This window comes from Ascaphus truei, chromosome 14 (genome assembly GCF_040206685.1).
Source record: "Ascaphus truei isolate aAscTru1 chromosome 14, aAscTru1.hap1, whole genome shotgun sequence".
In the NCBI taxonomy this organism is placed as follows: domain Eukaryota; kingdom Metazoa; phylum Chordata; class Amphibia; order Anura; family Ascaphidae; genus Ascaphus; species Ascaphus truei.
The window spans coordinates 2,746,731-2,759,387 of NC_134496.1; the positions used below are offsets into that span (position 1 = coordinate 2,746,731).

General features: G+C 45.0%; 1 protein-coding gene across 13 annotated transcripts in view; it reads right to left on the reverse strand.

Moving 5' to 3' along the window:
- KIF1A (kinesin family member 1A) overlaps nucleotides 1-12,657 on the reverse strand; it is a 376,457-nt gene that overhangs the window by 214,639 nt on the left and 149,161 nt on the right. For all 13 annotated transcript variants that reach the window (XM_075569525.1, XM_075569526.1, XM_075569527.1 and 10 more), the window contains exons 3-5: nucleotides 8,460-8,536; nucleotides 6,871-7,050; nucleotides 4,665-4,730 (exon numbers count right to left, since the gene is read on the reverse strand). In XM_075569525.1, coding sequence (XP_075425640.1) covers nucleotides 4,665-4,730; nucleotides 6,871-7,050; nucleotides 8,460-8,536 — 323 coding nt within the window. The remainder of the gene's footprint in view (nucleotides 1-4,664; nucleotides 4,731-6,870; nucleotides 7,051-8,459; nucleotides 8,537-12,657) is intronic.

Genomic DNA, 12,657 nt, shown 5'->3' on the forward strand with positions numbered 1-12,657 from the left:
TACGCTCCTTGTGAGCAAAGCCACGAATTTTTCAGAGAGTTCTTTAAAAAACTACACCAGGTTGCCAAGGGCCACATTATCCTAGCAAGTGACTTTAATCTTACGATGAACCCGAAGCTAGACCGGACAGGCACACCTAGGAGTGGTCAGAGGAGAGCCCTAGAAGCTTTAAAAACGGGACTCAAGAAAAATCAGCTGACCGATATCTGGAGGGAGATGACCCAACAGGGAAAAATTATACCTTCTACTCCCACCCCCATGATGCATATAGCAGAATCGACTATTTCTTCATCTCTAGTAGACTTGTCCCCTTGGTCTCCCACACAGGGATCCATGATATTTCATGGTCCGACCATGCACCAATAGAGCTACGGTGCACTCAAATTCGTTCTGATAGACCTGGCGCAAACTGGAATCTTATTGAGTCACTCTTGAAAATCCCAGATATATGTGACGCAGTGAGTGAGGAAATAAACCAATTCTTTAGTATAAACCATGGTTAGGTAAAATCAGCCTTTACCCTCTGGGAGGCCCATAAGGCAACCATAAGGGGCACACTAATTGGCATAGCAGCTCGCAGAAAGAGGGAGAGGAACCAGAAAGTGGTAGCACTCCAAAGCAAATTACACGCCCTTATGACAAGACACAAAAAAGGAACTGACACTCAGATATTGGCTGAGATAAAGAATACCAAAATTGAACTTAATCTACTGATGACCTCGCAGGCAGACAAATCTCTGAGTTGGTCAAAGAGGAAATACTATGAAAAGGCAAACAGGCCAGATACTATGCTAGCACGCAAATTACAGGCCAAACAATCAAATTATAACATACAGGTGATCCGCTTAAAAACGGGAGCCTCTACATCCAATCCGAAAAACATAGTGGAAGAATTCAAATCATTTTATGAAAATCTATATGATGGAGAGAAAGTGGTGCATAATGCCAAAACCGCAAGGGCCGCAGAAGGTTTTCTGGCGAGCGCCAATCTAGCGGGGCTGACCGAGTTGGACAGAGAGGTGTTAGGAGCAGAGTTCACATTAGAGGAACTTTCCCAGGTCATCTCTGACCTTAAGCCTTCAAAGGCCCCGGGCCCAGATGGCTATACAGGGCTATATTATAAGAAGTTCATTGAGAACCTAGCCCCATGGCTGCTCCGAATGTTTAACGCCGTTTTGGCAGGAGCCCCGTTCCCGGAGCGGATGCTCCAAGCGTCTATCTCAGTGATTTATAAAGAAGGAAAAGATCCGCAAGATTGCAAAAGTTATCGCCCAATCTCCCTCATTAATACTGACGTCAAAATATACGCCAAACTAATAGCCAATAGGTTGTGCCACATCCTGCCCAGACTTATACATCCAGATCAAGTCGGTTTTATTAAAGGTAGACAAGCTGCGGACAACACCCGACGAATTATTGATCTGCTAGAGATAGCCAATAATAAGAAAATACAAGCTATGATGTTAAGTCTGGATGCAGAAAAAGCTTTTGACAGGATTGATTGGCCTTACCTACAACAGACGCTTGGGGCATTTGGCTTTGGGGATAAGGTGAGTGGCGCCATAATGGCGTTGTACTCTGGCCCCACTGCTAGGGTCATACGCCAGGGCTTCCCATCAAACACATTCCAAATCAAAAGTGACACACGTCAGGGGTGCCCATTATCTCCCCTTTTATTCGCCCTGTGTATGGAACCTCTAGCGGCGCAGATCCGTAACAACCCTGATATCTCAGGGATTACTATTGATTCAAAATCCCACAAGGTTGCCCAGTACGCTGATGACATCTTGTTGATGATCTCTAGGCCCCTCACCTCTCTGCCAAACCTGTTTGAGCTGTTGGAAAAAATTAATAAGATATCTGGATTTAAAATTAATCAAACCAAATCAGAGGCCCTAAATATCAGCCTCCCAAAAGCAACAGAAAAACTACTGAGTCTGAACTTCAATTTCAATTGGCAACCAAAACACATTAAGTATCTAGGAGTCCATATTACTAAAGACTATAAAGGCATCTACGAAGCAAATTATCCCAAACTGATTCGCACTCTTAAAGAGGATCTGAGAAAGTGGATGCCATATACAGTAGGATCTCCTGGATTGGTAGGATACATAGTGTAAAGATGAATCTCCTCCCCCATATCCTATACCTCTTTCAGACTCTGCCAGTACCACTGAGACTGAAGGAAATACTCTCACTTCAGTCTGAAATCTCCAATTTTGTATGGGGAGGAAAAAAACCGAGAGTAAACAGGACAATTATGAGAAAGACAATTCGGACAGGGGGACTAGCGGTACCTTGCCTGGTATCTTATTACAAAGCGGCGCAATTGTGTCAACTCACACAATGGCAGACCAACCCAGCATTGAAAAGATGGGTGGATCTGGAGAAATCGGTCTGCTCCCCATTGGAGTTAGACAATCTGTTGTGGTTACCTAAAACAGCCGTTAAATGGGCTGACCGGCCACTTTTCCTCGATGATCAACTCATTGTCGATTTGGGAGGCCTCTAAATTTAAATATACCTTAACATTCAAACACTCACTGATATCCCCGTTGTGGGGCAACCCCGACTTTGCACCAGGGCTAGCAGAACACACCCGAGGGATCTGGAAACAATCTAGATATATTCGGCTCAGAGATCTGGAGGAGATACCAAATAAAGTCAAATCATTTGAACAACTCAGATCCGAGAAAAGCATCCCACACTCCGGTACCTCCAGATCAGGGCATACTTTAACAAGCACACGCCATACCCGCCATTAACCACATTTGAAAAGCTCTGTCTGACAGAAACAGACACACGGGGACTTACATCGCAGATCTACAGAGAAATAGTGTGTTCTGGAAATGCACAACAAGAACAGAAACTAGCATACCAACTAAGGTGGGAGACGGATCTGGGAGAAGCCCTAGAGGAGGAGGACTGGTCGGCCATTCTAGAGGCGGCCGCCAAAAGCTTTATTTGTACGACTTTGAAGGAAAATGCATATAAAGTATTAATGAGATACTACCCGCTGAAATGATCAAGGTTAGTGCCAGGATACTCCCCGCTGTGTCCAAAGCAGTGTGGAGAATCGGCGGACCTGTTGCACATGCTGTGGTCTTGCCCTCGAATCTCACCCATTTGGGAAGAAATTAGAAATTGGATCCAGAGGATTTTTGACCTCACAATTCCCCCGGACCCGTGGCTGTTCCTGCTGAATAGGCCGTGGCCGGGTTTATCTAAAACTGGAAATAAACTAGTTGCACATTTCGCAACAGCAACGAGGTGCGAGATCGCAGCTATGTGGAAACAACCCGAGACCCCAAACATCCCCAAGATTCGAAATCGTATGTGGTACATATGCCAGATGGAAAAGTTAACGAGCTTGGTTAATGACACTGGCACCAAATATCTAAAAGTCTGGTCACCTTGGTTGGAACAGACAGATATCCCAGGGGTAGAGGTAACCACAATCTGGCAATGATAGCTCAAAATGCATTCTCACTGAAAGGGCGAGAGCATCACAATGGGCTGCCTGGCCGCACACGGGGCAGGGATGGGGCATAGGAAGCTGAAGAGCTAAACCAACAAGAGCTGTTGGATGATGCAAATCGCGAACTGAACATAAATCTCATCGTAACACAGGAGAGGCGCGCGTCCCTGGGGTCATCACCCCCTCCCCCCCTATCTTTCCCCTTCCCCTCCCCCATCCTTATTTTATTTTACCTATAAGCGTAATTACACTAAGGTACCACATAGTAAGCTGGAGAGATATCACTGTTTATGCTGCACAGGTACTCAAGAGGGAACTTAGGTGTCACACTGAAATGTTATATACAGTATGAGATATTTATTTTCTTTTTGCACTGTGATACTATATGTACTGTAAACTTTTTACAATAAACTTGAAGTTGAAAAAAAAAATAAAAAAGAAGCAGCAAGCCACAGTGATGGCGAGACACTAATGCACACAAAGTATTGCTAACTGGAGTTGATTTCTGGTTTTCCAAATCTCAATATTTTTTTATTACAGGATTGAAGCGGGGGGTCTCCAGAGCCGAGCTGTGTTCATTTCAGCCCCAGGACCCCCTGCTTCCAGAGATACTTACCCCCGCAGGGGGTGCTGGTGTCTCTTTTTAGTTTAAATGTCCTGACCACGCAGGCCAATAGAAAGCTGCACCGGCTGGCATCACAGCTTCCTATTGGCCTGTGTGACGCGGGATATTTAAACACCGCCATTATGTTAGGCACACAGAGATACTGTCACCCCTTCGGATCTCGGGAAACAGGGGGTCCCAGGAGCAGAAATTCAGCTCTGAAGACCCCCTTCTTCAATCGTGTAATTCATTTTTTTTTTAGAAAAAGTGAAACCCGAAACGATTACCATGGTTACATTTGATTAAGGAAGCCAATCAGATTTGATTAAGGAAGCCAATCAGATTGTTACATTGTTTACAAAAGGGTGGGGTGTTTTGACAGTCAGATGTGTTGCCCCTTCACCCCTCCCTGCTTCAACATGAAACCCCGACCTATTCTCTACTCCTGAAGATTGAATTAGAGGACTGGTCTGCTCATGCCTGGATGCTGACACTGAGAGAGCGGGCAATGACACAATGTGGTGGCAATCTTTACACCCAAGTGCACACCCTCACACAATGACACACACACACACACTTTACCTCCACAGAGTAGGACATGTTGTCATTGGTTGTGTCGCTGATCCGGGAGAAGAGATCCTCACAGAGCTGCAACACAGAGACGCACGTTTCTAATCTCAACCTATCCCTGGGCCGCGAGAGGTTAATGAATCCTGACTTGTGAGCAGGGGGTTAATTCAAGGCGTCACACACACGGAAGGGTTAACTCCTGCTTTGCACACAGTGCAGGCTTCATTCATAATGTACAGGCAGAGGACAGTAAATGAATAATTCACAGACAGTGATGAGTTAATTAATAATTCAAAGACCGCTAGGGGTTAACCAATGAAGTAGGGAAAGCAAACGGCAGCTAATAATGTGACAGCAGCACAACGGTTTCGGGCAGAGATACACTACAGCAGGGGCAGCCAACTCCAGTCATCAACACGGCAGGTCTTAGAGCTATCCCTGCTTCAGCACAGGTGAGTGACTGAGACACCTGTGCTGAAGCAGGGTTATTCTGAAAACCAGACCTGTTAGTGGCCCTTGAGACCTGGAGTTGGCTCTCCACCCCCCCCCCCCCCTCCCCGCACTATACGAAGCAAAGATTACAGTACGAATTGGATAAGCAATAATTTAATGGGCAGACACGTGGCTGATTAATAGTTCAGATAGTTCAAATGAGTTAATCAATGATTTCCAGATAGTCAGGGGGTAATAAATATTTTTCAGGCATGGCGTGGGTTTGATCAGTAATTTGAATGCTAACGACAACTACATGTTTATTGGGTTAAATATAGATAAATGACACCATCATTTTTTTTTTATAGATAAGTCTCAGTATTTAAAAAATAAAATAAAACCTGGAATGTCTCAATATCAGCCGAATGAGACCTTTAAAAATCTTTATAATAATACGCACTCTCTTTTGTGATCAGACTGTTTGCAAATGGTTCTTTATACAGGTATATTGTTGATCTAATTCTAGACTGCTTCCATGGTCATTTTGTTTAAACTAATTCTGCTGCTATCCTCTGCCAAACAGATAAAGGGGAAGAACAATTACCAGATACGGTTATCCTTACAGACTCCAGGAAAATCCAACCGTTCATTTTTTACACAGAAATCAAATTCATACTATTCTTACTTTATGTGTGTCCGCTACGTGGCATTTAAAGCTTTAGACCACGCAATATCCTACATGTGTTTTTAATAAATCAGTTCTGTACTGTGAGAAAATACTTGCAGCATTTATTTTTTTTAAAACAACCCTGAATTACATTTTTATGTATTTTAATGTAACAAGCATTTTGTTTCTATAGGAACCATTTACAAAGTCACATTCCATTCCTTCCTCTTCTGAAACAGGCTTTGGCCCTTTTTGAGCCCTGCCCTCTCTCTAGCAGTGCGCCAATTGTATCTAGTAACTGATTAGTCACATGATCTTCCCCACAGAACTTTGTCAGGGCAGCAGAAGAGGACCAAAGATGCAGTCATTTAGTGAACGAGCCGAATCTTTGCCGATCGATCGCAGGAGAACGGATCGATCGGCAATTTAGCTAATTACTTATCATTGTGTGTATTGTATTGATGCACATATTAAATGGAAAAAAATTAAATAAATAAAAAATGGCAGCTTGGACTGCAGCTTTAATAGGTTCTGAAAGATGAATCCAATAATGTATTTAAGTACAGTACTGTAGCTCTGAATGGTAGCATGTATGGTGGATTAGGTTCAAAATGATGTGCTACCTCCTCTGGCAGTGAGGGGGTTAACTGCGTTGAGGGCAGCTAACTGAAGTATGAGAGAGCGTTACTATTAGGGGGGGTAAGGATATGACGCCTGGTGAAATACAATTGGTTTATCCATGTCTTGTAGTGCAGTTTAGTAGCTCACATAGTAATTATCATGGGTATGATGCCTTTTTACCCCTGATCCTTTCAGCCCCCCATTTGACCCACGGGAATGTTTATAGGCCTTGCCGGTAGTTACTTGGGGTATGATGCCTTGTTACCCCTGATCCTTTCAGCCCACCATTTGACCCATGGGAATGTTTATAGGCCTTGCCGGTAGTTACCTGGGGTATGATGCCTTGTTACCCCTGATCCTTTCAGCCCACCATTTGACCCACGGGAATGTTTATAGGCCTTGCCGGTAGTTACTTGGGGTATGATGCCTTGTTACCCCTGATCCTTTCAGCCCACCATTTGACCCACGGGAATGTTTATAGGCCTTGCCGGCAGTTACCTGGGGTATGATGCCTTGTTGCCTGGGCTCCTGTTTGCCCATCATGGTGTAGGATTTGCCGGCCCCGGTCTGACCATAGGCGAAGATACAGACGTTGTATCCCTCGAAGGCATGAAGCAGCATCTCCTCCCCGATGTCACGGTACACCTGCTGCTGCCCCGCAAACTGACTGTCCTCATCCTGCGGGTCAATTACACACTACGTCAGAACCACTGCTTGTGTACGGACCTCATACACAGCGCAGATCATTATTATATATTAAAAATCAACAATGGCGTTCTGCAGGCACACATCCTTCGGGTCAGAGCTGAAGAAATAGTCTGTGCTCCTAGTAGGGGAAGTCCAGCATATCCCAGAAATCCGTCACCCTAACAAAGGCAGCTTGTCAGACGAAACGGTGTTTTTTTGTTGTTGCTAAATAAGTATTCCTTTTGCATAAATAAGTCTGTGTGCCCTGCTGTTACATGCATTATATATGCTTTACTTTAAAAAATCCTTTGCTTGCTTTATTCATTGTAACATCGTCGGAAGAAGAGATCAGTGTATCTCGAAAGCTCGCACAAATAAAAACATTTCGTTAGCCACAGAACAGTATTGTCTATTCATTTGTGATTATTGAAGCTCGGCTAACACGGTAGTGATACGTGTGTGTGTGCGTGTGCGTGTGGGTGTGCGTGTGCGTGTATATGCTTTACGGCTGAGGGTTTTTTTGTCACTTTTTTCCCCCTTTATTACATAACTAATGTGTGGTGGATACTTATCCAATCTTCACACTGATGAGACCCTAAAGGTCGAAACAGTCTGTCTGTGGGTAGGTTTACTGGCTATGCATCTTAACCCAGGCTGTGTTTTAAAGCTGTGCAATGCAGCAAGCATAAGTTTATAGGGGTCCATGTCAAAATGGATTTGAAGCAAAGGTGGCACTGTGTGCTCATTTGCATGTCATTTCCCAGAATCCCTTGCTGCAGTGGAAGCACTGTATGCTGGGCGATAATGGTGAAAGGCAGGGCTGCAAACCTGTCTATGACATGCAAATGAACATACAGTAATATTTCCATTTGCTATATACAGTATATATCCCCAGCCCAGGGGTTTTTATTACACCATTTCCCCATGTACTGACTGTCAGCATCCTGCAGGGTAAATAATCTCTGCATACCAGGTTCTGCACTTTTTCCCATGTACTGACTGTCAGCACCTTGCAGGGTAAATAATCTCTGTATACCAGGTTCAGCACTTTCCCCAAGTACTGACAGTCACCATCTTGCAGGGTAAATAATCTCTGTATACCAGGTTCAGCACTTTCCCCATGTACTGACAGTCACCATCTTGCAGGGTAAATAATCTCTGTATACCAGGTTCAGCACTTTCCACATGTACAGACTGTCAGCAACATGAACATTCTGTAGAGCACATGACATTTTGTATATCAAGCACTGACTGCCGATATACCCCTCCCATAACAACAAGCTTTACTCAACACCCCAAATTAGCATTATATACAGGATGCCGGGTTACCAACACCCTGCATAGTTCCATACAAAAAGCTCTGTGTAATGGGGACCCCAAGCAATGTCTCCCTCTCTCACCGAAGTGTGGGACCAGTAGGAATAGTCGAAACTGAAGCTTTTGGGCGTCTCCTTCGGCTGCTTGGGGTTGACGATCGCTGGAAATAACAGAGACAAATCACAATTAACACCGTCTTCATTAATATCCCCTGCATAGCATCACAAGCTGCAGTTCTCCAATAATCCCACTACTGACACAAAGGTAAACGGAACCTATATTAACAATAATATTCGTCTAATGTAGTGACAATATATATATTTTGCAGGCTCAATGAGTTCCCTCCCCTATGAGCTTAGAACAGGGGCGGGCAACTCCAATCCTCAAGGGCCACCAACAAGTCAGGTTGTCAGGATATCCCTGCTTCAGCACAGGTGGCTCAGTCAAAGACTGAGCCACTGATTGAGCCATCTGTGCTGTAGCTGGGACTGATTGAGCCACCTGTGCTGAAGCAGGGATATCCTGGAAACCTGACCTGTTGGTGGTCCTTGAGGACTGGAGTTGTCCACCCCTGACATAGAATCTAATTTTGTTGAGATAAGGTGATTTTCCCATGGTCCTGAGAGCTGTCACTGGAACCATGTTTCTTACCACTGAGCTAATACTTCAGATCATTACACGGTGTTACATCATCACTGGAGTTTCCTTCTTAACAACAAGAATACAAACCCACAGAATAAAGGTAATGATATTATGGGCCTCATGCAATATGAAGTGAAGTTGCTTCCCTGTGCCGGAGAGGAAGAGAGTCTCATTCATTTGAATAGAGCCAATCTTTACTCCAGCACACGGAAGCAGCTTCACGGCATAACGAATAAGGGAATATACATAACAAACGTCTGCGTTCTTCTCCCTACAAATCTCAATTGAAATGCTCCTGTCTCCTGGGAAAGGATGTTTTTCCTTTTTATTTAAATCTTTCCTATCTAGTAGGTTAGTAATATATAATACTGTATGTCTGATTTCATGGATGTTGGACCAAATACATACACACAGAGGAGATGTAGGGCACTCATGAAAACAAAAGATAGTCTCTCCAGGTACTCGACAAACACTGGTATTGAAGAAAGGAATCAGGCCGGGCCGGCACTAACCACTATTCAAGAAACTTATATTGATAGAAGATCGACATTCCAGGCCCCACTCGAAATTCATCTTGATTCCTCTCCTTCATACTGTATGTGTATACAGTGTGTACACATATATATGTGTATATATCACCTCCCCCCAAAACACCCTCCCTCACCCCCCCTCCCCCGTCACGACACTTCCCTGCGGCGGGGTCCGACGGCGTGGTGCAACTTTCTCTGTCTTCTCTCCTGCAAATTCAACTTCTCCCACTGATGAAGTCATTCATGACAAACCGCGTTTGGAGTGGCGGGTACAGTAGCTGCCAATTTTACAGTGCGAACACAGGAGAGCCAGGGAGCAGTATCCTCAACACTAGAGGCTAAGTGCTAAACTTGTGATCCACACCTCGAGGTGTAACGAGAGCGGACCACCACTGGAAGAGTGCCTGTAGCCGGAGGGACCATATTGGAAGTACACAGGGTGTGCAATACCCATATCCGGTATACAGAGTGTTAAAGCTTCCACCGTGACCAGTGTGTGCAGAGAGAGAGAGGCATTACCTTTTCCAAAGAAGCTCCGGCTGGATTCATGCTGCAGTGTTGGGGTTTGAGTATATCTCATACAATACATGCTGATTTTAAAGCTCTGTTTGTGAGTGCACATTTCATATTCGTTCCAGTCCTATACATTTGTTATATACTTTAATACACTAGGAGTACGTCTGTTTTTTCTTCTCTTTTTGCAGATATTTATATACTGTATATATAGCAAATACAAAGATCATTTGTGAGCACATTCACGTGTATTAGGCAGGTCTGCAACCTTCATCATCGTGAAGTCTTAAAAGGTGATGGTAAACCCTACAGTCTTGAAAATGCAAAGCCAGCAGTACAACCAGCCTCACACTGATGATGCCCATTAAGGTTGAAACATGTCTGTGAATGGTTTCTCTGGCTTTGCATCTGATTCCCATGCTGTGCTTTAAAGCTGTGTTAACAGCGAGCATTAGCTTATTTCGTCTCCATGGAAAAATGTTTTTTCAGGCAAAAGTTGACACGGTGTGCTCATTTGCATGTCATTTCCCAGAATCCCTTGCTGCAGTGGAAACACTGTATGCTGGGTGATAATGGTGAAAGGTAGGGTTGCAGACCTGCCTAAGGCAGCGTCCATAGATACTTCGCCCGTGCCGTGGGGGGCGTTCCCAGTGCTGTCACTGAGCTGGTTTGCCCTCATTGGGCAAACCGCTCACGTGACCTGTCTGGCGCTCTGAGAAATCAGTTTAACTGATTTGTCCACAACACGCGCCCCCTCCCGCTTACCTGCTTGGCGAGACAACCAAATTTGATTTGGCTGCTCGCTGATGCGTCACATGAGCGGTTCGCCCAATGAGGGTGAACCAGCTCCGTGACATAATGGCCACGCTCCCTGACACGCACCCTTGAGCGCAACTGGCTGGCCAGGAAATGCCCAGTGCCTGACGTCACAGCGCTTGAGCGGCAGTGAGCACTCTCCCACCCTGGCCGCAGCCTTATGGATCATCTACTGTATGTTCTCATTGGCGGACTTCAGACAGGAAGCAATGTTCTTTTTAGAGTGGTTTCCTCCTGGCTATCCTTCCATGAACACCATTCTTGTTCAGTCTTTTTCTGATAGTTAAATCATGAACACTCACATTAGCCGAGGTGAGAGTGGCCTGCAGATCCTTGGATGTTGCTCTGGGGTTCTTTGATACTTCCTGGATGATTTGCCACTTTGTTCTTGGAGAGATTTGGAAGAGTGGTGAGTGCCGGCCTTATTTCTTTCTTCAATACCAGTGTTTGTCGAGTACCTGGACAGACGATCCTTCATTGTTTATATATGTGTGTGTGTGTGTGTGTGTGTGTGTGTGTGTGTGTGTGTGTGTGTGTGTGTGTGTGTGTGTGTGTGTGTGTGTGTGTGTGTGTGTGTGTGTATATATACACTGTAGATATAATGCACACAAGTGTAGTTTTGTGGAACTTCATGGAATGGTTTATTCAGGGGCATCAAAGTCCTGATCTGGAGCGGCTGTAAAGCTGCACTGTTCAGTATTAAGCCGACTTCAATTCTCTGCTAAATAAAGTTTATATTCTACAGATGTCTTTTGACGAGATCTATTCCTGAACAGTGCAGCTTTAGAAAACCTTTTTTTTTAGTACCACAATCTTTGGCTGAAGTGAGATCCTGGCCTGGGGTCCATACCTCTAAACCAGCACCGACACCTACAATCCTATGGATACTTGAAAAGAAGGAGTGCGGTAAGATCAAACCTTCAGATTTAACTAACAACATCTCATTTGCTTTCAATAATACTTTTGTCTTTTCTAAGTCTGGCTAGAAGTGACAGATCACTCATCCCATGTGACCGTTTCACGTGTCACCACCACTGTATCCCAGTACAAATCAGTGACTCCTAGTCCTAGACATCACAAGCTCTGTATCACTGTGAAGGTGTCCTGAAGCTGCTAGCGCTAGAGGTTACTGGCTCTGTATCCCTATGCACATCATATGAGCCTAGCGGCGACAGAAACTGTGCCCTGGATCTGTCCAGTGATTGAGGTCCAGTAGTGGGCCACGCCTATCCCTCCAGCCTTCCCCACTAGGCTCTGCTCTCTCCATTGATTGCATGAAGTGTCGAGTCCTAGAGGTGACTGGTTTTCAATCCTGCCCCCACCTTCCCTCCGAGGGGGATTATGTGGGTACACAGACTCTCTTTGTTCTGGGGGGTGGGGGGGGAGCGCTTTGTCAGCATGTCCTGATTTACGCCAAATCCCCGTGACACGAGAAGTACAAAGAGAAGGAGTCAAAGGGGGGAATTGAACAAGAGACAGAGGGATGTGGGAGGGATACAGAGACAGACACGATGAGACATCACAAGTAAGGGAGAAACAAGCACCAGAGGACTACAAATCCCAGAATCCACTGGGATCCCATCCACACACATCTCATTAGAGGCATCCACGGATGTGAAACAGCATTGGCTGTCACTTACACACAGCACTTATTTATTATACAGGAGAGAGGGAGGGTGATATACAGTATGAACACACACCACAGAATGAGGCAGTGACACGCAGAGAATAGGACAGAGAGGTGACGTGATGTCCAGTGATAGCAGCATGGAGAGAGGAC